A 24,692-nucleotide genomic window follows, 5' to 3' on the forward strand; every position below is an offset into this window, starting at 1 on the left:
AAAGTGTTTTTAAGTGATTCAAGGTGGGGGGAAAGATGAACTAATCAATTAAAAAGTATTTCTTTCTCTTAGGTTTGTCTATCAGTAACTTAAAAAAAATAAAAATTACAAAAAAGTAATTAACTTTGTGATCTTCTTCATCTCTTTGCAGGCTCTGATGTCCCGGAGCTTATGGCCTGATCCATCCGCGCGCGCTGCCTCCTCTTGCCGGGGAGCCGCGAGCCCTCCCTCCCGGTGAGTCCCCCCGTGTAGCTGCGATGTAGTTCTTATCAAAGCCCCTCTGTCTTGTTGTGACAGCTCTGATATTGTTTATTGAGGTGGATGTCAGCTTTAATTAGCAATCGATACGGGGAGCGTCCGCCGAGCGCGTCTCTGACGTCAGCGCCCATTACCGTTTCTCATTGGGTCTCATGTTCCCGGAGCCTGGGCTAATTATTGGGAGGTTCATGTGGATAAAGTACAGCTCATCCTTGCCTCCACATCATGTCCCCCGCTCGCCGGCCACACTCGCTGCATGCTTTTTAACCCAGCGGCCTCCAGTCGTCGTCTCCTTTCGCCTGCGGGATGATGGACAGCAGGATACTGGATCCGCCTCACGCCCAGTTCGGAGGCTCCCTCGGCGGGATGGTGGGCTTCCCATACCACCTCAGCCACCACCACGTTTACGAATTAGCCGGGCATCAACTTCAGTCTGCGTCCGCCGTTCCTTTCTCAATAGACGGATTACTCAATGGCTCGTGCGCGGCGTCAGTGGGCAATTCCAATCCCCTCTTGTCTTCGGGCTGCGGAATGAATGGGGAGAACCAGCAGTACAAGCTGACAGGTAAGGCGCAGCTCTGCTCGAGAGGAAGGGGACAGCATGCACAAAGAACGATGCACGAAGAGTCCAGAAAGCTTTAGTGCGCGCAGGGAAGGAGGATGCATGCATGCACAACAAAAACAACAGCAGTGTTTACAGTGCGCGTGGAGCGAATCTGCAGCCTGCATGCCTCTGTGTTTAGCACCAAATTACGCTCTTCTTCTGCAAAACAACAAAAAAGTCAGTTTGGAGAAACAAGGGCTTGTCCTTTTGTTTACATGTGTTCTCGTTCTGCTGTCAGACTCGGGTGATCCAGACAAAGATAGTCCAGGCTGCAAGAGGAGAAGAACTCGCACCAATTTCACTGGATGGCAGCTGGAGGAATTAGAAAAGGCTTTTAATGAGAGTCACTATCCGGACGTGTTCATGAGGGAGGCGCTGGCCCTGCGACTGGATTTGATAGAGTCAAGAGTTCAGGTATATTATTTTCTCTTTATTCTAGTTATTGGATAATCAATCTGCGTGCGTAAAATGGACTGACTCTTCTTTTTGAACTGGCAAAAAAATATTAGTTTATGGCCCAGTTTTACATTTCTTCCCTCTTTAATTTCTCTAAGCTCTTTTATATTACTATTGTTAAAACATGATAAATTAATTTTACATTTAATTTTTTTTTTTATATTTTCAAAAGTTTTGAGAATGTCAAGCAGATGACAAAAAACGCTAATTTTTTTGTTTTATTATAAAAGACAACATGTGCCTTGTATTTTATTAAGTAGCAATCTTTTATTTAAAAAAATTGAGGATTTGTTTGGGGAAAATGTAAAAATTACTTTTACCTAGTAAGAGTTCATGCATCAAATAATTAATGAAAGGCTTGATTGAAGGCCTGCAAAGAAGAACAGGACCCTGTGAAAGCTCATTTTCTGTCTGTTCATTGTTTCCATCTTTAGGTCTGGTTTCAGAATCGCAGAGCCAAATGGAGGAAAAAGGAGAACACAAAGAAAGGTCCAGGTCGACCTGCTCACAATGCGCACCCCACCACGTGCAGCGGGGAGCCCATGGACCCGGAGGAGATCGCCCGGAGAGAGCTGGACAGGCTGGAGAAGAAGAAGCGCAAGCAGGAGCGCCGGCTGCTCAAGTCCCAGAACAAGCTGGCTTCTGGGGATTTATTTCACACCCCCGGATCAGACAGTGACAGCGGGGTGTCACATGTTACCGACAGCGACCACAACACTGGACCACCCTATGATTCTGTGGGGGGACACACGTCGAACTGCGACCAAGCACCTCACCCTCTGCAGACCCAAAACCACAACCAAAGACACATCGACCGGGATGCTGGGGGGTCCGAGCTGGACTCGGCCGACCCAGGCCACCGGTCAAGCCTGTGCTCCAGCAACAGCAGAGCGTCCAACCTGCAGAAACTCAACCCTTTCAGCGTCGAGAGCCTCCTCTCGGACTCCAGACCGAGACGCACCCCCGCGGCCTTACCGTCCTCCCGGCCTTTGATAGGGAAGGGTCATTTCCTGCTCTACCCCATCACCCAGCCGCTTGGATTCATTGTTCCACAAACTGCACTGAAAACCACCACAGCGAGCTGCGACGGCGACACGGACAGAAGCCAGGCGGGCGTGCGCTGCAGCGCGCCAGCAGCGAGCCCTTCGGGCTGCAGGAGCGGCTCGCCGGGCTGCGCGGACGCGCCGCAGAGCAAGGCGCAGACGGGGTCCGAGGAGGCGCAGCCGAGCTCTGCGCACACGAGCCCGAACAGATGCGCCTTTTCCACGGGCAAGCACACCTCCGCGGGCTGCGGCGAGTCCGCTCACGAACACAAACTCCTAATCGATCCAGACAAAAAAGAGCTTTTAGTGAACAAGGACCTCCCCGATCATCAGCCCGAGCTCGTCCTCAGTGACTGTCCCCAAACAAACTCTGAGGAAGACGTGGAATAAACCAGCGAGGGGGTAAAAAATAGCAGAAACATCCCAAAATAGCCTCTTAAAGACAGGCCAAAGCTCAATCATGCAGGTTTCCTCCCTTAAATTCTGCAGACATGTGACTCCATGTCTTTCTTTCTCTGCGAGGAGTAGATATCCTTTAATGTGTGTCAAAAAGAACAAAAATCCTCCAGAGCTGTAAGAAAGGTATCATACTATTTATATATGTAAGGTTTTTCTTAAATAAATCTATTGTATACAAGCTTCTGAACGCAGGACTGCAGTTCCAATAGTTCTTCCTTAAGAAATCTCATGTTGTACTTTGTATATTGCCTTAACAAATTTATTCATCTATAAGCCACCGCTTAAATGAGGTTATGAGCCTGAGGCGAAAAGGACCCGCTCGACTCCTGCAGAGTTTTGATATGAAAGTAATTATTTTCCCGGTGGCTACTGCAGAGGGATTCAGTTTATTTTAGCTCAAAGGGGGTTATAATACATTACCGATTTCTAGTGATATGAAATCACATAAACTTCCAAGAATAATAGAATTAGCATGAAAAGGCCTGGGTGTCAAATTGAAATAGGAAAATAATAGCCCCCGCAGCTGTGAGTGTGTGTTTGCGCATATTGGAAAGGAGATTCGTGGGGAGGCATTTTCATGAGCTTGTTTTTTCTGGGGTTTTTTTTTCTCAACCCCCCCATTTTTCCCTCCTTTCTTGTAGCAGGGGTATATTAAGATAGATGTTCGATGATATCCCTCATTGTTCTGTCGCTTTACATTGATGTTTCGGTGTTATCAGCCTATTGATCACGCGTCGGCTGTAATAGGACGGGCTGAGGCAAACGTGCCTATTTACAATAGCAGAACACATTTGTTCTAATAGGGTTGCTCGTCCCTGGGGAGGCCGCGCAGGATCTGGGACATCTGCTCCCCTCCTGCAATATTAGCGGTGCTGACCATAATATCAAGGGGAAAAAAAAGGTGGTGGTGGTGGGGAAGAAAATATGAAAGAAAGAGGGGAAGAAAATCAATTCCAGCTTTATATGTAGAGTCTTGTTATAAACCGAGCGCCCTTAGTGATCTCTTTTTGGGTCTTGATTTGCAAATAAATTGAAAATAATCAGAGGGGTGAGCTTTATGCCGTCTGAGCCGACGCAAATGAATTTCTGAGCCAGTGTCCCCTTTCAAAATATTTACATAAATTTCAACCCGTGTTTGCTCTAGGAAGCAATGTCTTATTAGGTCGGTGTGGGGGGAGAGAAGCTGGCATGCGCACTGCGCGCGCATAAAAATCAGGCCCTGCGTGCGTAAAGCTGAAGGTTAAAGGTGATTGTGCTAGCTGAGACACAGTCCCCTCTTATTGTGCCTTTTTTATTTTCCAAAAAGCCACACGTTTTAAAGCCTGCTGTTGTTTTTATTTAATTATTACTACTTTAAAAAAACAGGTTTCATTTACTAAACTGTGAAATAATTCATAAAACCGTTTATGTGTTTTTTCCCTCTGTTTGGGACGCATGCCCAGTTCATCCATAATTCATTAGCGCGTAGAATAGGAGTATCGCTGGCTCCACATTGGTGGCCTAAAGGTGAAATTAGCGATTTGCTTAAGTAGTTAAGCTTTTCTTGCCTGAAGAGCTGCATGTTTCAAGAAAAAAAAAAAAAAAACTATCAATCGATATGCCCAGGCTGCCTCTAGGAAATGTGTCGCCCATGAATCATACTTTATGAATTCAATTTATACCCGGAGAAATTTTCAATTTGAACGCCTGATCATTATGGGAGAGTGTAAATTGTTTTTGCTCTATTATGCATCGGACGCCATCATTTTTCTTTCTAATTACGGAGGTGTCAGGTCGGGCTGTCATGCAGACGCTGATTTTCAATTTAACTGATCATCGTGCATTCATTTCCCCATTTGATAAATCTGCTATCTCGACGCTTCCGCATGCCCGGAATGCTAAAAGAGAGGCACAGATTGGCAAAGTAATAGGGGCCTGTATGCGGCAATAAGTGCAGATCAGGCAGCTAATTTAGCACCTCCTGGTATTTCCATTTCCATTTCTCATTTCCAACTCTCAAAGGAGGAAAAGCAGCCCAAAGGCAGGGAGCTGCTGGGCTTTTCATATCGAAGAAAGACAGAGAGAAAAATCTACCGAAACGGCTTGTTTTCAGCCTCACACCTCTAAATTAGAATATCAAGCTTAATTAAGGCTAATAGAGTTTTCTCAGTGTGTGTTAGTTTTATTTAATAGAAACAAATTTGCGCAATTAATTATGAGCAGGATATTAGGAGTCTCATTTGCAGCATTCAGGCTGCAGCCTAAATGAGCATCTTCAGGAATAAGCTTCTCATTTCCAAAGCAAATGTTTTCAATCACATCTTCTTACTTTTCACATTATGTGCAAGTAAACTTGGATGGATTAGGAGCGTTGCGCACGTGGGAAGAATTTTCCTCTTTGTTTTAATCCAAAAAGCAAGAAAAAAACCTTTCAAATCTGCTGCCTTTATGACTAAAAATTATTTTTTATTTATGATTTATAATGCTTTGTTGGTGCACACATTTTTAAATAACAGCGACGGGGAGGGATTTACAAGCTTCGTGCGCAAAATCAACTTAAATGGACAAATGTTGCTCTTCAAGCCACGTGTGTGCGCGTGCAGCTCTTTGTGTTTCTGGATGAGATCTTAAAGTCTCTGAGGGCTCAGTTTGGATAAGAAAGAACCGTGTTAAAAAAAGGATCCTCCATGAAATAAAATGGCACTTGACATTTGGCTTCTCCTGCAGCAACTCTGCCATGCCTTTTAGGATTATTTTACATCTCATACTCATTAATGCGCCGGCGGATTTAATCATTCTTATCTTTCCTGTGCATACCTGGGATAAGCCTGAAATTACCATCTGCATTGATTTCTGAGCAGCCCTTAAAATAATTTTAATTATCTCAGGGAATAAAAAAAAAAAAAAAAGATGGAGGAAGAAAAAGAAAAGAGAGAACCTCAGTCAAAACAGGTTATAAACTCTGCCGTCCAGATTTGCAGGTTTTCTATTTAGACAAACTTAAATAATTACAGAGCATTCATGTTTTGCTAAAATGAAGCATTGCGTTGCCTTTCTCAGCATAGTTTGCCTATCAAAAAATACAATTTTAAATTTGAAGTCTTAATTTATTATCAAAAGGTTCCCATTTGTTATAAAGTTTCTCTATTAAAACAAATAACAAATCTATTTTTAAAAATAAATACAATAGCCAGATAATAATTCACAAAAAACAAATAATATCCAATATGTGCTTTAATAAAAAAACGTAACACAAAAAGTAAGAAAACAAATATTTTAATATTTTAAGTGTGCTCAACCTAACAACCCCCTGAAATTTCTTTAATTCACTTTGACTTTGTTTTTTTCTTGTAATTGTCAGTAAAAATGACTTCAACCTTCATTTCTTTTCTCATCATATATTAAAATATCAGAGGTGAGAGATTAAGGCTCCTAAAAATCTCCCTTGATGCTGTTTGTCACACAAAAATCAATATAAGATTTCTGATTAAAACCAAAATGTTGGGAAAGCAGAGAATATCTCTATATCCTCCCAAAACTCTGTCTATGCTGGAGAGTTTTAACAGGATACAAAAAAAGTATCATGACACATGATTCACACTATTAAATTATGCTATTCTGCCCTGATTTCCAACTATTTATGATCGATTTTTGGTGTCATTTCTTCGGATTTGTATGAAAATCACTTTTTACCTGTTCGGGTTAAATTGGGACGCCCCGAATGTAGAAGTAAAAAGAAGATTTTCATGGGATAATCTCACACACTAACCTGCCTGCTGCTGATGTTTGTCACCAGAGTTTTGAAGCTGCTGCAGCCTGTGACAAAACTAAGAGGCAGAGGTGAAGAGGCTTCATCGCATTTCCTTTAAGTGTCTGATCGTGTCAAAACAACTCTGTTGCACAACATTAAGGGTAACATTTTGACTTTTCAACAGAGATCCATCAGACTTGGGGTCCTTCTGTCAGACAAGTTTCTGATTTATCATAGAAAAATGTAAATTTCTAGCAATTATATAGATAAAATAACTTATATCAGACCTCCAGCCACGTAAATGATGACGACTGGATTAAAACAAATGCAGGAAGAATCCTAAATTAGTCTCAGTTACTGCTTCTGTGGTTGCGCCCTGGCAAATATGACAACCTTTTTCATGGAGGAGGCTGTTTGCAAAGTTTTCAAGCTTTAAATCCTGGCATTTTCAAGGTTTTCAGGTTATGATCTAAGACAACAGGGACAAATGTTTTGTCAGGATTGGTGGTTTTTGAGCAGGAGACAGACCTGTGGAGAGAAATCTCATTAAATATTTAAACTTAAACACCTGAAGATACAAACCTGCACCGCGTTTTTAACAGAAGAGTGAAGACAGGATTATCTGACAATGACAAGCAGCAAACCAAACCCCTAAACAGAATGATTAACTGAAACAAAGCGGCTAAAAAAGGAAACCTGGGGTAAACACGGGAAGCATGTAAACAAAAAAACTTGCAAACATGAGAAAACATGTGATGAAATCAAACAAAAATTACAACCAAATTTCCTAGATTTGTTACTGAGTGACTTTTTGAAGGACCACTTTCCAAACTTGGATGACCTGTTTAGTGGAAAGATTGATTTTTGAGGCCAAATGATGATCCGTTTCATTACCTTTGACTGGGACAAGTATTCTCATGAATACTAACAGAAAGCAGTTTATTTAAGGATTCAAGCATGTTTAAGTCAAGTAATAGTTTGAAATTTTAGCAAACAAATAGAGATTTTCCTGTTTAATTAATGTCTAAAACAGCAAACACACACACAAAAAAACCTGACATCTTGCTAGTGGTGTTATGAATTCTTTTCTTACAAAACATATGTAATGATGAGATCCAGAACATTTCAGATGACAATGCAGCACCTTAAACAACATTCACATGTAGTTGCATCCAGGATGTGGGAGCAGCTCCCCTCCAAGAAATGAAAGTGACACTGACAGAAAACCTCAGGCTAAAAGGCTTGGTGTACTATGTGATAACCGGTGGCTGTGATTAAGACTGACAGGAGAGGAGGCAGAAACATCGGTTCAAGGTAACAGATGATGAGAAAAATGAGGAAGAACAGACTTTTTTCTTCTTCTTCCAGAAAAAAATAAATATGCAAAAGACAAAATTCAAGAGATGCTAATGTGAGAGATGTAGCATCTGGTTTACACACACATAAAAACACACTTTTTACTCTTAAAAAATGATCAGAATATAACATACTCTGAAAACAATATCACTGAAAATGTCCCAGGAAATGCCAAGTGAGGAAAATATACATTTTTCAAAGATCAGAGCTCCAGTGGAATTTCTTCAGCAGCCAAACAGATTTGCCAGCAGCCCACTTTTGCTTCACTTAAATATAATATTTAGTGAAGATAGCCGGATTTACCGCTTTCCTCCAAAATCAGAATCTGTCAAACACAAGTATGGCTGATGGGAAGTGGAAAGTGGCTTTTCTGCCTGTGCGGTTTGTTCATGAAACATTCAATCAATCAGCAGAACTTTAGTTTTTCAACTTCTGTTTTTCAGGTTTTTATTCTTGAATAAGAATTCCATTTCTTTGAAAATTTCCATTTAGGATCAATGGGAATCAACAGTCAAACAAGAATTTGGCACAGAGGAGTTATCCTAGAGCGAGAAAATCCTTTCCGCTGAAGCTGTTATTGTTCCACATCCACCTCCCAAAGGCACCAACCCAAAGAAGAAACATCTAAATGAGACAATTCTGTAAACCAGGAAAGACAGGGGAAAGAAAACATCAGAGTACAGTCACTTCTGACTGTCTATAGAGCAGTGCAATAGAATTCTTGCAGGAAATATGCTTAAATTCTCAGGGACGACTTATTGATTTCAGATGGATGGAAAAGTTTTAGGATGGAGTCGTAGTTGGATTCCCTGCAGACACAGTGCATAAAAGGATTTTTTTGTTTTTGCTTTTGTGTATTTGGTTGAGTACTGATTTTTATTTGTTATTTATTTGTCAGGTTTTCCTAGTTTTTATTAAACCAATGTATTTCTTTTGCTAATACTATTTCAGCAAACACAATGATGAAAAATCCTGTTGGTAGAACATGCAACATAGAACATGCAAGGTAAAGACAGGTGAGATTTTTCCTTTTTTTTTAACCTGCGCACAGCGGAGGGGCACATTAGTGCCGTTTACGTGATAAGTGTGCGCTCCTTGCATCTACCCAGACAGTTAGAATTGAGTACAATCAGAGCACAGTTGTTGTGCACGTCCTATGTGCACTTACGAATCACCTGCATGTCCTGTGCAGGATTTACTTGCGGTCTGTAAGAGCCAATGCACCTTACTAACAACAACAGTGTGGCAAAAGGACACCGTATGACATCATCACCCATAAATTATAAGATCGAGCAACTTATTCTTACAAATAATTCCCAGTACACTTATCACATGCATGACAGTGGTAAGTTCCATTTTTGTGAAGTTCTTTCAGGTGGTTGTACAAGCCACACACACCTGCGTTCCTCCTTAAGATGCAACCGTTCCTGTGTTTGACCCTCCACGGGCCTGGACAACCCAAAAACCTGCAGCACCCATATGGGTCACATACACACACACACACACGCACACACACACTCACAGACACAAACATGGATGCTTAAGATGTGGTTGTAATTGTTTTTAACCTATTATTTTTTCGTAGCCATTTTCGGCAGGATCTGACATCACTAAAACCAGAGCTTTTTGAATTAAGTCAAAGAGTCAGCCAGTAAAGCCTGCAAAGAAGGTATTGACTTGATGAAATGACCTCACCCTGTTTGTAATTTGAATTCCAAATGTGAAACACAAACAATGAGATTCCTTCATTTCTGTATTTTTCTCAGTTGATATATAATACAGAACGCTACATAAAAGGGGGGAAACAGAACAGTTTCAAACCAAACTGCAATCCTGTTTAACTTTTAAAAAGTTGGATCATTTTTACTGAACAGACAGACTTATTTGCAGAATTTCACTTTAATTTTCAAATGAGCTTCAACTGGGAAACAATTTGTCCTGCCTGTATTACTTTTAATTTTGGATAGGCTTTGATTTGAAGATGTTAAAAACCAAAAGGATCACACAATTCTTTGCCTAACTCTTTCTCAGTCTGCATTATAAACTCATTTTCTGTAGTAAAAATACATAATTTCTTTTGCAGTTGCATTTTGCAAAGCTTGGTTTAAATCAGTGCACACAAAAGAAAACAAAACATAGTGGCAGTCCATGTTGGCGTATCACTATTTAGCATAAATCAAATTACTCTGGAGTGATGACAGAAGCAAACTGCTTCATCATAGTTATTGTTGTTGGTGTTTTTTTTGTCAGATTAGGATTTTTCTGCTTTTTCGCAGCAGCATCCAGAACACACGCAATGCAAACATGAACGTCTGCGGTCGAGACATAAAGATGCGTTTCTAAAATGCACGCCGAGTTGCATCTTTACCAGGATATCGGTTATCATCTGGTGTAGTGTGCATGTAAAATGTTGTTGTTGAGAGATTACCTCTTGGTAGTGATTTATCTGAAAAAGACAAGCATTTTCCCTCCTTGACTTCCCAGGGAATCTGTGCCCCGGAGGTTAATGAAGTGTGAAGTGTGAAAACTTCCCGAGATGGGATGAGTTAAATAGCGTTCTCAGATGTTAAGGCAACACTGTCCAAATTTATTTGTGTGTGTCAGTTCTTTATAAGTCTTAAATCTGGCTAACATGCCCCTGTGGGCCATCTGCTTCCACCACTGGGGCTTATGCCGTTTTGTGTGTTCCAGCCGGTCTGCAATAATGGGTGTAAGAGCAAGATCTGAGTGGGCATTTTTAAAACCAATCCATGACATTTGCGTCTGTGATAAAGAAAGTTCTTGCGCAAAGATGATAAACAACAACTTTATTTTACACAAGACTGAAAAAAAATATGTCCTTTTTGGACTTGGATCTGGCAAAAATCCATGCTGAAGAAGCTTCTTTAAAAAAAAATTATTATTCATAATAAATTCAACCCATGCCAAGCCACCTCCAACCCTCTATAATGGATAGAGTGTATGCCTCAGGGAGACTTCACTAATAGACCTTTTTGGCTGCAATTAAAGATGGTTCCCATAAAAGACCTGACATGTCTGCGAAGGCAGGAGTCTCAGAGTTTCGTCATTAAAGTGGTCTTGCAAATGTTCTTAACACATCAAGGCCAAGACCTCAGATCTCACTATTACACGGGCATTATTTAATCCTTTGGCTCTCTGGTAGTACTGACACGTACATTTTCTGTCATTACTGAGCCTGTAAGCTCAGGGACGGACCTGACTCAGAGATCCACTTGAGGTCCAGTTTTTCATTTAATGGCCCAAGGGGAGGCAGGGTTCAGCTGGCCCTGAAATGTTCCAGCAAAAGTGCTCTGCACTGAGGTGCGTGTTATGGCTCTGTAGCCGGTCGGATCGATCACATTAGAGCTAAGGAAGTGGCGAGACGTGACAGCTCAGAAACATTTCAATACTGACACAGTGTGTCTGAGAGCTACGGGCGTACCTCTGGAAATTAAAAAAAATGCCTTGTACCAGTCCTGTAAATGGGTGTGATTAGTCATAAAGGAGCTTATTAGGTGGGAGCTGGAAGCGAGTTAGAGGTGATAGTGGGACAGAATCAATGCTGTTTACCTCCTGGAGGTGTGAGCGGATCCATCAGCTGCTATGAGGACGGGCCCGGTTCTCTCCATCCCAACAAGATATTGACAGCATGAGAAAGAAAAGGAGAAAGAAACATTTCAGGCCTTACATTCATCACTCTCCTTTCAATGAAGAACCCAGGCTTTAGAAAAAAAGGAGTTTGACTCGGGAAGACTCTAGAAAAACACCACAAACAGATTTATCCTTGCGCATAATTCAACGGTAGGTTGGATAATCTGACTGCCACATTACCTTATTTATGTTATCCTCTGCTGCATATTACCAGGGAGGTCCTCTCCAACACATCAGTCCCAGGAAAAGTCACTCTGGGAGACAACGAAGATCGAGGAAATAATAGTTTAACTCTGAGCAAAGAGGTGAGGTGACCCAGTTCTGGCAGAGTGCTCACATGTCATGCTTGTTCTCTCAGGACTCCTTTTTCTCCAGAGGAGGGTGACTTTGTCCTTGATGGAAGGAAGTCAGTGACACCTGCAGCTCTTATCTAATGGTCTTCCATTGAATGGTATTTTTTTGACTTTTAAAAAACATAATTTATTTTGATTTTTTTATTCATTTTAGATGCAAAAATAATGTAATTCCATCTGTCATAATGTTGACTTTGAATGTCACATTTTTTTCGTTAGCTTGTTTTTTTTCCTAGTGTAAAAAAGAAATAGGGAAACATGTTGATAAATCTCGGATGCTGATGATTCTTGGAGAATTATTTAGGGAATAGAAGATCTTTGTTCCTTTAGATCATTATTTAGTACCAAAATCATACTTCCATAATGGCAAAAAAGCAAACACAAATAAGGTAATGCTTTATCTGCTGAACAAAGTACCCTTACTCAAAATGGAGGACATATGTGAAGAAAGTTCATCTTAAAATGTGGTTTTTGAGTATTCTTTTTATTAAAATCATTCTGAATCAAGCTGTAAAGTAGCGGGAGAGAGTGTAAACACAAGGATGTCGGGAAGCTGGGGCGGTCTTACTATACACCCATTGTCCCGGCGACAATATAGAAGCAAGTTTCTAATGAGCCACTGCTCGTCTGCAGAATATACCTCGGAAAACAACACAGATTATTTGATTTTTTGTCTTAATATGGCATAATCATAATTAAAAGACCACTAGGAACACTTTTAGAATACATCAAAAGATGATTGGAGTGGTACTTTAACGAAAAGTCCAGCCTCACATTTTAGACTTATATTAAGTACAGAAACAATAAATGCACAATCACATCTTTCCTGGTTATGAAGAAACCTTCCTCTTTTTTCTTGAACATTTTGGTCTACGTCAGAAGATTTAATAGCAATTAAACCAACTTTTATCTGCTGCAACTCTTCAGAGCAGAAAATAACTTCATTTTTTTGTGTCCTCACACTTCCAAGGAAGTTATTTCTTTCTGCTGAATAATTGAAGATCTAATATGAGTTATCAGACAGTTTTTTTTTTTTTAGAGGACTCCTGTCTGATCACGTTTCAGCTTCTCCGTCAGATTCTGCGCCGTTTCATCAGCGGTACCTGCTGGGTCTGTTTGGAGTAGCTGTTTAGAAGTTGAATTACCGGTCAAATGCAATTTTCAAGTAGCCTTTTTAAAAATAATTGACAACAAGCAGCTTTTGACAACAGCTTGTTCAGCCACACCATGCCTGCAAATTCAAGATATTCTACAGTCCAAAAAAAAATAATGAAAAGAAAAGAAAACTCCCTCATAAATGAATAGAACATGAGCAGGGGAAATTATTCCTTGAATCCTCTGTGCAGATAATGATTCTCATCTTTATCAGTGGTTTATCTTCTGAGGTCAAGATTAAAGTGAAAAGTGATGTGAACCCCCAGTGTTTCCAATTAAGAGGGAGAAAGGAAAGGAGCTGGGGTGAGAGGTGGACGCCGCTGCATTACTCCACTCCCCGCTCCCTCAAGTATCCGTGAGAAATAGAAAACAACACAATTAAATTATGACACCTGACACCTAGACCTCAAATCAGTGTGAATCATAATGGACTAACTGCTGAAAGTGAGATCCTGTCAGACGATTAATGCGATCACACATATTAGCGCCTCCCTAACTTGACATCTTTTTATCTTGTTTTTTTTTTTTTAGTCTTCTTGTTTAAAGACCTTAACAACGACATGTAAAAATGTGCATCTCGTCTAAAAAAATAAAAAGAAGGTATCTACAATGATCCCCATGTGGCTTCTCTTAGTGAAAATCCTCAGTTGGAGGCTCAGACAGGCCTGCTTCTACATTTCTGCATGCACTGATCTAAAATGGGGGCAAATTTCGATTTCTTTGTCCAATTTGATTATTTGCACACAACTTTAAATCCGAATTATATTTTGGTGGTCTATGAAAACAGTTGTGATTAAATAACAGGCTCAGTGTTATGACTAAGAATCTCATCTAATACCTTCACACTGCCGTTGGAAACGCTCATTCAAGCGACCACTTTCAATGTAAAGACGTGTATTGGGCTTCCGTGTTCAAACTCTTGCGTTCGCGTGTTGTTACGCAAGTTTCCACAACCGTTTTTGGGCTGTATGTACAAAATGATTTGAACTGAACACGTATTGAAAATGAAACCAGGTCAAACTTTGACCAATCAGGGACTTAGATTTGAATGACGTCCCCTTTAATTCAAAGAAGTGACAACCATTTGTAAATGCATCATGAAGGAGAAATGAACTATTGCTGTATTTGCCTGGCCAGAATCTTATGGCACCAAGTCTTTCATACATCAGAAGAGAGCTGTGAAAGAAAAAAGCCTGCAGGAAGATTTGCAAGATTTGTTCAACTTCAACATTTCAAGCCTTTTCCAACTAGGTGGTGGACATGCACTTGTAAACGTTAGCAAAAGAAAAAGAAGATGGAGCCCCTCCCTGCTTGTCCAGAGCCAACACCATATGCTGAAAATGTGTTTGAGCATGTGAGTTCAGCGCATTCTTGAATGCACATCGCATGCCTTAACAAAGTGACCATTTCAATGAAAGGTCTAAACGTGCATAAAATAAATGCATGTTTCAGGCTTCTGCATTTACAACTTTAATTTTCGCAAGTTTTGACCATTTTCAGGCTTTGTGAACAAAACACGCAGCTATTGAACACACAATGCCCCCACACGCTCCCTGTCCGTCCAGTGTTTTCACCAAATGCTGAAAACGCGTTCAAGAATGTGCATTTAGCGTTTTCTGAAATGCGCGGTGAACGTGGAGTGAAGGTAGCTTCGGCCTTCCTCTGCAAAGTTGCCCTTATGTTAGTGAGTGTGTGATGATCAAGATGTCTTTTTTTGTCAAAAACTTGTTTCTAAAGCCATCATAAAAAATCAACTTTGATTTTTGTCAATCAATACTAAAAGTGAACAAAAATATGTAAATGTTTCAGCAGCATCTTTTTCCTTTGGTACTTTTTAGTGGAAATAAAAAGCAACTTCTTAGCAATAGTAGGTTTTGTGATGTTTTTTTTTTTTAAACTCTGTGATTTAGACAAATTTTCCAGAAGCTAAAGCTAAAACTTTTGTGGAATCAGAACAAAGATTTGGTCAAATTCATTGTTAGAAAAATCCCTGAGTTGTGCTTGATTTGCAAAGATTTGCAAAATGAATTAAAGAGGCTTGATGTTTGTGAATAAAAGAACCCTTCAGCAGTAGTTTTATGGGTTTGGAAATGACTGAACATGATTTAACTGCACTTGCACTAAGCTGCAAACTATGCACCAAAATAAATAAAAAACTGCATTTTTAATATCCCTCTTTTTTTTCAATCGTGCTGTGGCTGATAATGAATTTTTCATATGGGTAAAAGCAAAGAAGCTTACAAGGTTTTACAAGCAGGGGTGCTTGCAGAAATTCTCCCTCCTCTGTCAAGATGACACACTGGACCCCCCACCCCCACCCCACGCACCCCCACTCACTTATCATTTAATAGTAGAGCATCACCCTCCTCCTCGGATTCTTATTATGCTTTTTCATAGGACCCTCTTCCAAATTAGTCGGCTTTCAACACCAGTGAAAATAGTTGCCTGAAGCACCCCCATCACTCTATAACCCCAACCCCACCCCCACTGAGTGACAGAAGAAGCTCATTCAAGGTATGAAAGGAACCGTTTTTTAATTTGTAACTAATCAGATACCAAACCTGCTACTTTCCATCTTTGATCACAGATTTTAGGAGAAAAAAATGCAGATAATTTTAATTTTCGGAGAACCAGGACATATGTCACCCATTAAGGATGAAGCACCTGGTTATCATAACCAATATTCTTGGAGAGGGGTGTGAAAACATTACCCATGCCCATATTTGTGCAAAACGTCTGTAGTGTATGTACTAAGAGAGGGTACAATTAAAATTGGTGGTTGCTTTCACCAATGCTTCCTATGTATCTAAAGCAACTAATAATTTCTTCATTTAGTTCAAGTTAAATTTTTGAATGTCAAAATTTCTGCTACTAAGCCTGATGTCCTGCATTTTTGGGTCCTACACTACCAACTCTTGACAACTGTTGCTGGTATTTTGGCCCATTCCTCCATGCAGTTCTCCTCTAAAGCAGCAATGTTTTGGGGCTGTATCTGGGCAACACAGACTTTGTCGCTGGTTTGTAGGTGACCAAATACTTACTTTCCGCCATCATTTTCAAATAAAATTCTTTAACAATCAGACAATGTGATTTTGGATTTTTTTCCTCATTTCGCTCTCATAACTGAAGTAAGCGATATAAATTACACGCAAGTGGGAGAACTTACAGAATTGGCAGCTGACTGAATACTTTTTTTGCCTCACTGTAAGTTAAGTGTACCTGTAGCAAAGAGACTTTTTTATTCGAGGGTACACTTTAAATAAGACTTGAGTTTGTCACACCTGTTTGAAGTTATTTTCACTGGTACAGCTGCAAAATATACTAATGTACTTTTTCATGATTTTGCAAACACTTTGAAATCCTAAGTGGACTATTTTATGCAAAAATATTAAGAAGAGCTAAAAAGTTAAACTCTGAATGAATCAATGAGACACTCCCTTAGTTCAAGCATATATGCTGCAGTTTGAGCTTCTTTGTTTTCAAATGAACAGAGATTGTCTTCATGCACTAAACACACAAGAGAGTTAAACTCCCACACAACAAACCCACACTATCACAGCGGGTGCTTTGTCTTTGACTCTCTGGTGACAAACACTTTCAAAACTGTTTTTTTTTGGCAACTTATTAAAACTTTTAGGTTACTTCACTTGCTTATAATTTTTGTATGCAAATAAAAAAATACGTAAATAAATTTATAGACTTTATTTAAAACTGAAAGATTGAAAAAAGAATTAAAAAAGGTAAAACAAATAAAAAAAATTAATTAACTTTATATAAGGCTCTAAATTTTTGATTTTATTAAATTTAATTGAACCTTTTTTTGTGATATTTGAAAAAAAAAGTTTTTGAAGAAATAAGACATATTTTAAATTACCCAGACTGTTATTTTTGTGCTATGTTTTTCTCTTGCAAAGAGAATTTAACAAGAATATAGTTGACACATAAGCAAAGGCAAAAAATAAGCCTTGATGGCAATTATTTTCTTGATATGTTGTTTTTGCTACGTAGTATTGATTATTTCACTTAGAAAGTCATGTTAAATGCTCCACTGAGAAGTTTCCTTATTGTAATGAGTCAAAACATTTTCAAAAAGATAATAGCCAGTTTTTATAATAATGCCAGTTTTTATTCTGTCATATCTTTTCTTTTTTGCATTTTGAGCAAATTTGATCAGGTGAATATTTGACAAATAAAAAGAACACTTTAAAGTAGGCATGTCCAAAGTCCGGTCAAACGCAGTCCACTTTCAAATTTCTACCGGCCTGCAGGTTCCTGTCATATAGTCAATATCATGTGGCCCACAGTACGGTTCCTTGAAATGTAAGATTTCATATAAACCCAGATTTAATGTTGACGAAAAGTTTTTTTTCTTCCGAAAACACTTTTTCTTTGTTTTATTTGTTTTCTTCAAATCAGAAAATCGCAGTAATTTGGGTTAAAATGTCTTTAGATATATTTCTGTTTTTGTGAAGAAATTCAATTTGCAAAAGGAATTTAAATTGAATAGTTAATTTGCATTTTATGTTATTACAACAATTAGACCAAATGGTTGGCCTTCACACAATTTCACCGCTCCAAATCTGGCCCTCTTTGCAAAAAGTTTGGACACCCTTGCTTTAAAGGTTTCTCAATGCTAAATAAAAAACAAAGGTTACATTAAAAGGAAATGACTTGTCAAGTTCTCAAATGCATATTGACCTTCTGTTTCCTGGTACACCGTGGCCACATTGAAAACTGAGTTAAGTTGCATTTAGTAAAGCCGTTTTACTCCTCTGAAACTGTTTAGTGACACATTCAATCAGTCCTCCATCAGTTTAACAGGCTAAAGAGTCTCGCTTTGTTTTTGCAACAGAGACGCAGGGGAAACAAAGGAAATGCAATACATTTGCTCCAGTGGTCAGCGGCAAATAGAGGATTCTTCCAGGTGGGTTTTCTGTTTTGGTTTTTTTTCTCCCTCAGTTGAGCTGCATTGATTTGACAGCCACGGCTGGATGTCACACATGCGCTGAACAATGCTCAATGACTTCGCTTTCCCATTCCCATTTAAATTGCCTCTGTGTTTCCTTTCTGACACCAGTTTAAATCAATGTCTTCCTCTGCAGGTCATGGGCTGAATGTACCGAGGCGCACACCGGCCGCCTCTCAAATCCACTAAAATCAACACAATAATTGAAATATTTTCAAGCTGATTACACCAAAGCCTGGGGCTTGCCTGGTTGCTAAGAGTACGGACCCTAGTTGCTAGGGGGAGTAAATCATCTTGCATTATTTGATTTTTGTTACTGATATGAAACTGCTAGTCCCTCGATTAAATGTCTCACAGTGAAACACCTTGGGGACGGACAGCGAGGAAAAAATAAAACAACCGCTGCGAACCTGTAAAATGGCATCTCCTGCCTCTCTGTTCCATGGGGCTTCAACACAAATCTATCTGCTTGTTTATGTTTGTTCCTGCCGATATAAACAAAGCTGCGGTTTTGCTGTCATTGAGGGAAAACGGAGAAGACAGCAAAATATCCAGGAATCCCATATCACATCCAGGTTCTTTGCCAGATCACGAGTAATCTGTCTGTCTGCTTTATCGAAACAGATTCGAATCTTTTAGCTGCAATTTCAGGAGGAAGGAGTCCAAACAAAAAGCAGGAAAACAAACAAAGTGGCACTCTGTCGTCGCTGATTCCAGAATAAATCACGCTGAGTGATATCTTCAAGTCTGAAGCAGACGCGCAGTTATTGAAGCAAAGAGTTTTTTTTCCGGGAAGTACAGTCTGCAAGGCCAAAACCTAACCGAACCTTCGCTGTATTCAATATGAATGCAGAAGTGAGGAGGATTTCCTCCCAAGACTCGCCAGACAGTGAGGGCTGCTACAGCCGGTGTTGTCAAATGAGATCAGTGCTCTCTATAATGGTGAGGTCAAGTGAAGGGGCAGCCTCTCAGCTTCATAACAGCCTGACAGCAAGCATCATGTTATGTTTGGTAGGAAGAGAACAAAAATGGGGTGAACGACTCCTGACGCACATATAAATAAGGTTTGTAAGAAAACTTGCACACATTAGACATTTTAGGTGGTCTTCCTTGACTTGAACCTGACAGCCCCACAAAAGGGAAGGTGAGCTGTGAACACAACCTGGATGTTAAGTCCCTTCATTAGCAGGCCATCAGGTCTGGCTCACAGTAGCTGGATCGATAAAACAGCCGCGCTTGGTTTTTATTTACCAAACAGCACATTTCTTGTAGTTGCCTTTAAACTGTGCCGCTGTTTAACTGCTTTATTCAGCCCCTGTATGAGACCATCTGGTCCGCTGTCCTGTAAGTCTCTCCTAAAGCCCGGGCCTGACAAGCAAGAGATATGTCAGCACGGTGCTCAGCACAAAGCAACATCTGCCGTGCCTGACGCCCACCATTGTGTGGCCATTTAATCTGTCCCCCTCCTCCCCTTAACGGCACACAACAGTTCCTGGTATTATGTTTTGCCACTCAATTAGCATTATCATCCCGCTGAAATAGAAGCCAATTTACCTTTAATGACGTGATTGTTAGATGAGTGACAGCAGTCGGCGCATCCACTGTCGCTGGATAAACGGAGGCCGGCCCCTGTTTCCCGGACTGGTTGCAGCGAGGGCCGGAAAGTCGGATACAGCCAATGGCAGCGGCCCGGCTTCACCCCTTCACCGCCGACATTGTTTCCTCCGGTTCATAGAGGCAGTGTGCTGGAAAATTGAGTCCAGATTCATTAGGTTTTCAGTGTGCCGCTCGAGTCAGTTAAATTGATACATTTCCTAACAAAATTGAAGTGCTTTTGTGGAGCCTGCGGATGGCTGGTGACCCCACTCGGCCCACTGAGCAGCCGAAGCAAGCTGATGGATCCATTAGACCGCTTAGACTGCTTATTCCTCTCGCTCCATCTCTGACTGACACTGTAAATCTGAACCAATTTCAGACTCTAATCACCATTACAAACCCCTTCCACTGTCCATTTGTTACTCTGCAATTCGAATACACTACCTAGATTGGTTGAGAAATACCAGTTTAGAGGGGCCTTCCTGCTTTTCCCATGGTTAAATGGCTCATGACTGGTCCCTTTCCTCAGCTGAAGCGGAAAAGCAGCAGCGAGGAGGGGAAATCACACAAACAAAAGGGGGGACTTTGAACAATTCCAAAAAGATGAACAGAAATTTCAAAAATATATATTGATAAATGAATAAATAGGAGAAAAAGAGTGTGAAATTTAGCAAGATGACAGGCAGGTCTCAAGGCTATACTGGTTGCTGTTGTAGGAGGATGATGGGAAGGGGGGGGGGGGTGTCCCCTGAATAACAATCACTGTTACTCCTCCAAAACATTTCCTCATCCACTAGCTGTTTTTTTTTTTAACCCAAGCTTTTATCTGCTCAGTCAACCGCACAGCTCTCGCAAAGCGGCTGGAGGATATTATTTCCCTGCTGGCCTCAGTCATACAACTCTGCTTAATATGCACTCTATGATTTAAAAAATTTGAATCAAAAACCCCAATACAGCCTGCTTTTATATTATCTATCTAACCTTCAACTTTGTTCAACTTTGAATTAGCGACTCTGAACATTTACACATAACCAGAAAGAAATACTAAAAAAGAAAAAAAAAAGTCCGATGGCAAAGCCTCCCATGCATTATTTATGCCCTTAAATCATAGCAGTTCAATTGAAGGGCTTATATTGAAAACCGGTGAGCTCACCCGTCAGTCTCTACATCTAATTAACTGCTGCACCTCATATCCTCCAAGTGCAGTGGAAACACATTTTAATTGATATTGAGATGTTTATGCCCTCAGAAAGTAATTAAGATTTTCAATTAATCCTGTCTTATTTCTGGACATCTTGCTTGTGTGTCCTTGAGCGTCCAGCGATTAACTCCCCAAACCTTCCACCAATGAAGAGAAACCTCAATTACTTTGCAGTGAATCAAAACCCTGCCGGTGACCTTGTGTCGTCTTTCCAATTAAAGCCAACACAAAATGGAATATAATCACACAATGCTGCTGAAATCAAGACCCCTATCTAAAGTGTGGTGAAGGGAAGTGACACATTTTACTTGATGGAGGTGAGATGACAAGCCATCAGGAAAACAGCTGCTTTTAAGTTATCAATAGCTCCTCAGCAATCAATTAAAGTGGCCTTTTCTCATAAAGCCGTGCTCCCGCTGGGATCCGGCTTGCTGCATGTGCCATTTATGCTGACATCTTTCCAATCCCTTGCATCTTCATTTACTGGTTTATTAGATTAAGTTTTTTAAAAAAAAAACGACAAGAAGAAAGAAAAAAATCAAGTGAAAAACATTTGTTTCCACTTCCTTCACTGATAAAAGGTAAGAACAGATATGAAAACATAATCCATGTGCTGTGGCAGTTTTATATGCTTGGAATTACATCTCCCCAAACCTCAAATGTGTACATACAATATGACAACACTCTGGCTGTCCAAACTTCTATTGTCATGACAGGAAAAAAAATAATAATTTCCCCCCGCTGCCCTTGCGGGTCTGCTTCCCTCACACTTAGAATCACCTGCCCATCTATGCAACAAAAAGCTTGCTTAGGGATTATGGTGACATAATCTTCACAGTGGCCTGTGAGTCGGAGGCTGAATGGGTTTGAACCTTCTATGCCACGCTGAGATAACATTTGTCACTGGGGTTCCTCGGCGCCCCATTCATAGATTAGTGGACTGTCGCATTTTTCAAAATGTGAAATGGCTTTGGCACTGCGGCGTGTTTATTTTCAAAAACGTTTGCCTTACAGGATGAGGGGAGCATCTTGTCCTTTTCTTGAGAAAGCAATCACTTTGCCTCATTCAAGCACATAGACATTAGTGTTTCCTTTTGTCTGTGTGCAGATTTAACTTTATTTTTAACAATATTAAGATAATAGCCAATGTATCTGTAGTAAAATTGATTAAAAAAAAGAAGGATTCTGAAGCTAAAGAAGGCATTTTTCAGCCAAAATGATTTTTTCTTTGCCAAAACAGCAAACAACAACACAATTAGAAGTTTATATTGTTTTTATACTCATGAATAAACTTTGACACATAATGCGGAACAGAAAAAAAATGAAAAAGATTTAAAAAAAATAAAAAAGTCAATAATAAATAATGCTACTAACAAGAGAAGCAGCAAACATTGCAAAGGTTTGATGTTTTTGGACCAGTCCGTTGTGCGTCATGAAAAATGAAAAGTTCCCACCACATAGAGGAACTCCATTGGTCAGAATCTGGCTAGAACATTGTAGAAACATGAACTTATCAATTTTTTTTTTATTTTACTTATATGACACCAGAGCAATAGAAACACTCTATAAGTTATTTTTTCAGTTTGATAAGGAAAAAAGAAAAAACATTACTGTGAATATATTTGGGTGGATCCACTTTTCTGAAATGTGAATGTTATTTCTTTATTTCTTTATTTTATTGCTGGATGCAGTCCCTATTTTGCAGAAAGTAAAACAAAATGGACAACACATTTGTAGCATGATACCAATTAATAAAAAAAAATAAAATCAGCCATTTATTGGAAATGAGTTCTTATAGGCTTAAAAAACAAATTACCAGTAATTGCAAACTTTAGGTAAACTTTTCATTTATCCAATAAATTATGCCTTCCATATGTTCATAATGGTAAAATAACAGGGATAATAAATATGTAGCATAGTGATTTATTTAAAAAATAGCTAAAAGAGTCCTTAGATTTAGGCCTAAAAAAGAAATAAGATACAAACCTGAATTTAGACACATGGGTTAACCTTCAATATATATAATAAACTAGAATTTATATTTGTATACATTTCTCTCGCAGACAAATCTGCTACGTTTTCTTTAGAAAACAAAACATATATTCATATGAGAGGCTACGTTCAATATAAAAATTTAGAGAAAAACATTCACAAACACTTCTCAGTCTCAGCTGTTGCATTGTTAAAAAATGAACAAATGAGAAACGCCTAAAAAACATTTTCTTTCATTTCGCTTCATTAGAGCTCAGCTCTTTTTGACAAACAGCTCTTTAGTGTTGGACGTGGAAGGTATACAGATGACAAAACCTTTCAGAAGCTCTACAAGGAGAACTCTTTAATTTGTTTCTCTGATTATCACAAAAATTCTTTGACTTTTATGGTCAAATTTGGATTATATTACCTACAAATTGTCCCTATTGGGAAAGGGGGATTTGGACCCGCTTGCACACATCAAACCTTTTTCAAGTGGCCATAAATGATTAGCCTCTTAGTTATTTAAACAGGAAAGACTCACCCAATAAAAGATTTGATTTTTTTTTTTTTTTTTTTTTTGCTGCTGCCTCACCTGCCATCCCTCTCTGCACAGCCAAAGCGTATTATTTGAGCATGCTTCAAGGGGTCTTTAATCAGCCTGAGCGCTCCCCACAGTTAGCATTTAAAGCGAATCTTTGCATCACAAAAGGACGCGATGTGTAAATGAGATGTGACATTTTATTTGTGCGGGGCTATGCAGCAAATAAATAAATATCAGGCTATGACAGACAGACTGCTTGGGGAATCTTCACTACATTGCACTCGCTGGTTAACTGTCACACCATTAAATTGTCTTTCCCGTTGACATGTTGCCTTCCGATTGGTTAGCAGATGTAAAAAGAGGGAACACTTGCCAAACAGTTTCCAAGAGCATGAAATTGATATTGTGAATCATATGTGACAGTGCCTCTTCTGCACTATAATTGATCTACATTAAGGCTACAAGGCCTCAGCCTGTGATTGGAAAGCACATCATGAGGCTCTGTGTATCCCCGACTGGCAGCAGGAGCAGTTTATTTTTGCTCTGGAAAGATTACATCTTCAATTTTACCTGAGGTGTGTAGACCTCAGCGGGGCAGTAGATATCTCTCCATAAATGTGACCTTACTTATTGCTCTTTCAAGTGCTGGATCTATCCATTCACTCTAATTAAATTGAGCTTTTTAATCTGGTTCTTCTAATCCAGAGTCAAGTGTGTTGGGAGTTGAACGATGTGATTTGAAAGGGAATACGCTTGATTCGCCGAAACACTGTTATCTCGTCTCCGCCATTGAAATAGATTTGAAAATGAGGTTTGCGCTCTTAAGCAGCAAGCGCTCAGACGACCGGAGCCAGGCGCTTTGGTGAGCAATCAGCAGAAAAGTAAAAGACTTTAATCGAAAGGATTTTTTCATGCAAATGAATGAGGAGGAGCTAAAAATAGTCAAACCACATTTTAATTTCCATGCATTTATTTACTGTTAAAACAAACTTGGCACCGGTCTGCTGGTAAAACCAAAGCACACCCAGATGGTGAGAAGAAAAAAACCAAAAGCATGTGATCCAGCCAGTGAATGCCAAAGCCTTTAGTGAGTATGAGAAAATAAACTGATAAATAGATAAATGAGTTTGATCTGTACAAGGATGACCTCTCTTGGCAATCCCTGAGTCCATCTGGCTGAAGGTAAGCCCCCTGTCTGAGAAGCAGCAAAGCATCTATGGCTGCACTCTATAACTTCTCTGCTGGGGGAATTCATGCAGCTTGGTCTTTAAGATCCAGATCAGGAGGAGGCTTGATAAAGCTTGTTCTAGCTGGGTATCCAGAGATAGAGGTCTTACCTAGGAGTCATT

At 39.8% G+C, this 24,692-nt stretch overlaps 1 protein-coding gene and 1 long non-coding RNA gene across 2 annotated transcripts in view; one reads left to right on the forward strand and one right to left on the reverse strand.

The window, feature by feature from the left end:
- The first annotated feature begins 564 nt into the window (after positions 1–564).
- On the forward strand, positions 565–3,007 carry uncx (UNC homeobox). Its single transcript, XM_023957448.2, has 3 exons — positions 565–823; positions 1,101–1,276; positions 1,753–3,007. The coding sequence occupies exons 1-3, from the start codon at positions 565–567 to the stop codon at positions 2,749–2,751; spliced, it is 1,434 nt and encodes a 477-aa protein (XP_023813216.1). The 3' UTR covers positions 2,752–3,007.
- LOC111947740 (uncharacterized) overlaps positions 654–24,692 on the reverse strand; it is a 59,801-nt gene continuing 35,762 nt past the window's right edge. Inside the window, exons 2-4 of the long non-coding RNA XR_002873652.2 lie at positions 19,586–19,776; positions 11,477–11,811; positions 654–782 (exon numbers count right to left, since the gene is read on the reverse strand). This is a non-coding gene — a long non-coding RNA (uncharacterized LOC111947740). The remainder of the gene's footprint in view (positions 783–11,476; positions 11,812–19,585; positions 19,777–24,692) is intronic.

Source organism: Oryzias latipes, chromosome 8 (genome assembly GCF_053564925.1).
Source record: "Oryzias latipes strain Hd-rR chromosome 8, Olatipes_Hd-rR_3.1".
Taxonomy (NCBI): domain Eukaryota; kingdom Metazoa; phylum Chordata; class Actinopteri; order Beloniformes; family Adrianichthyidae; genus Oryzias; species Oryzias latipes.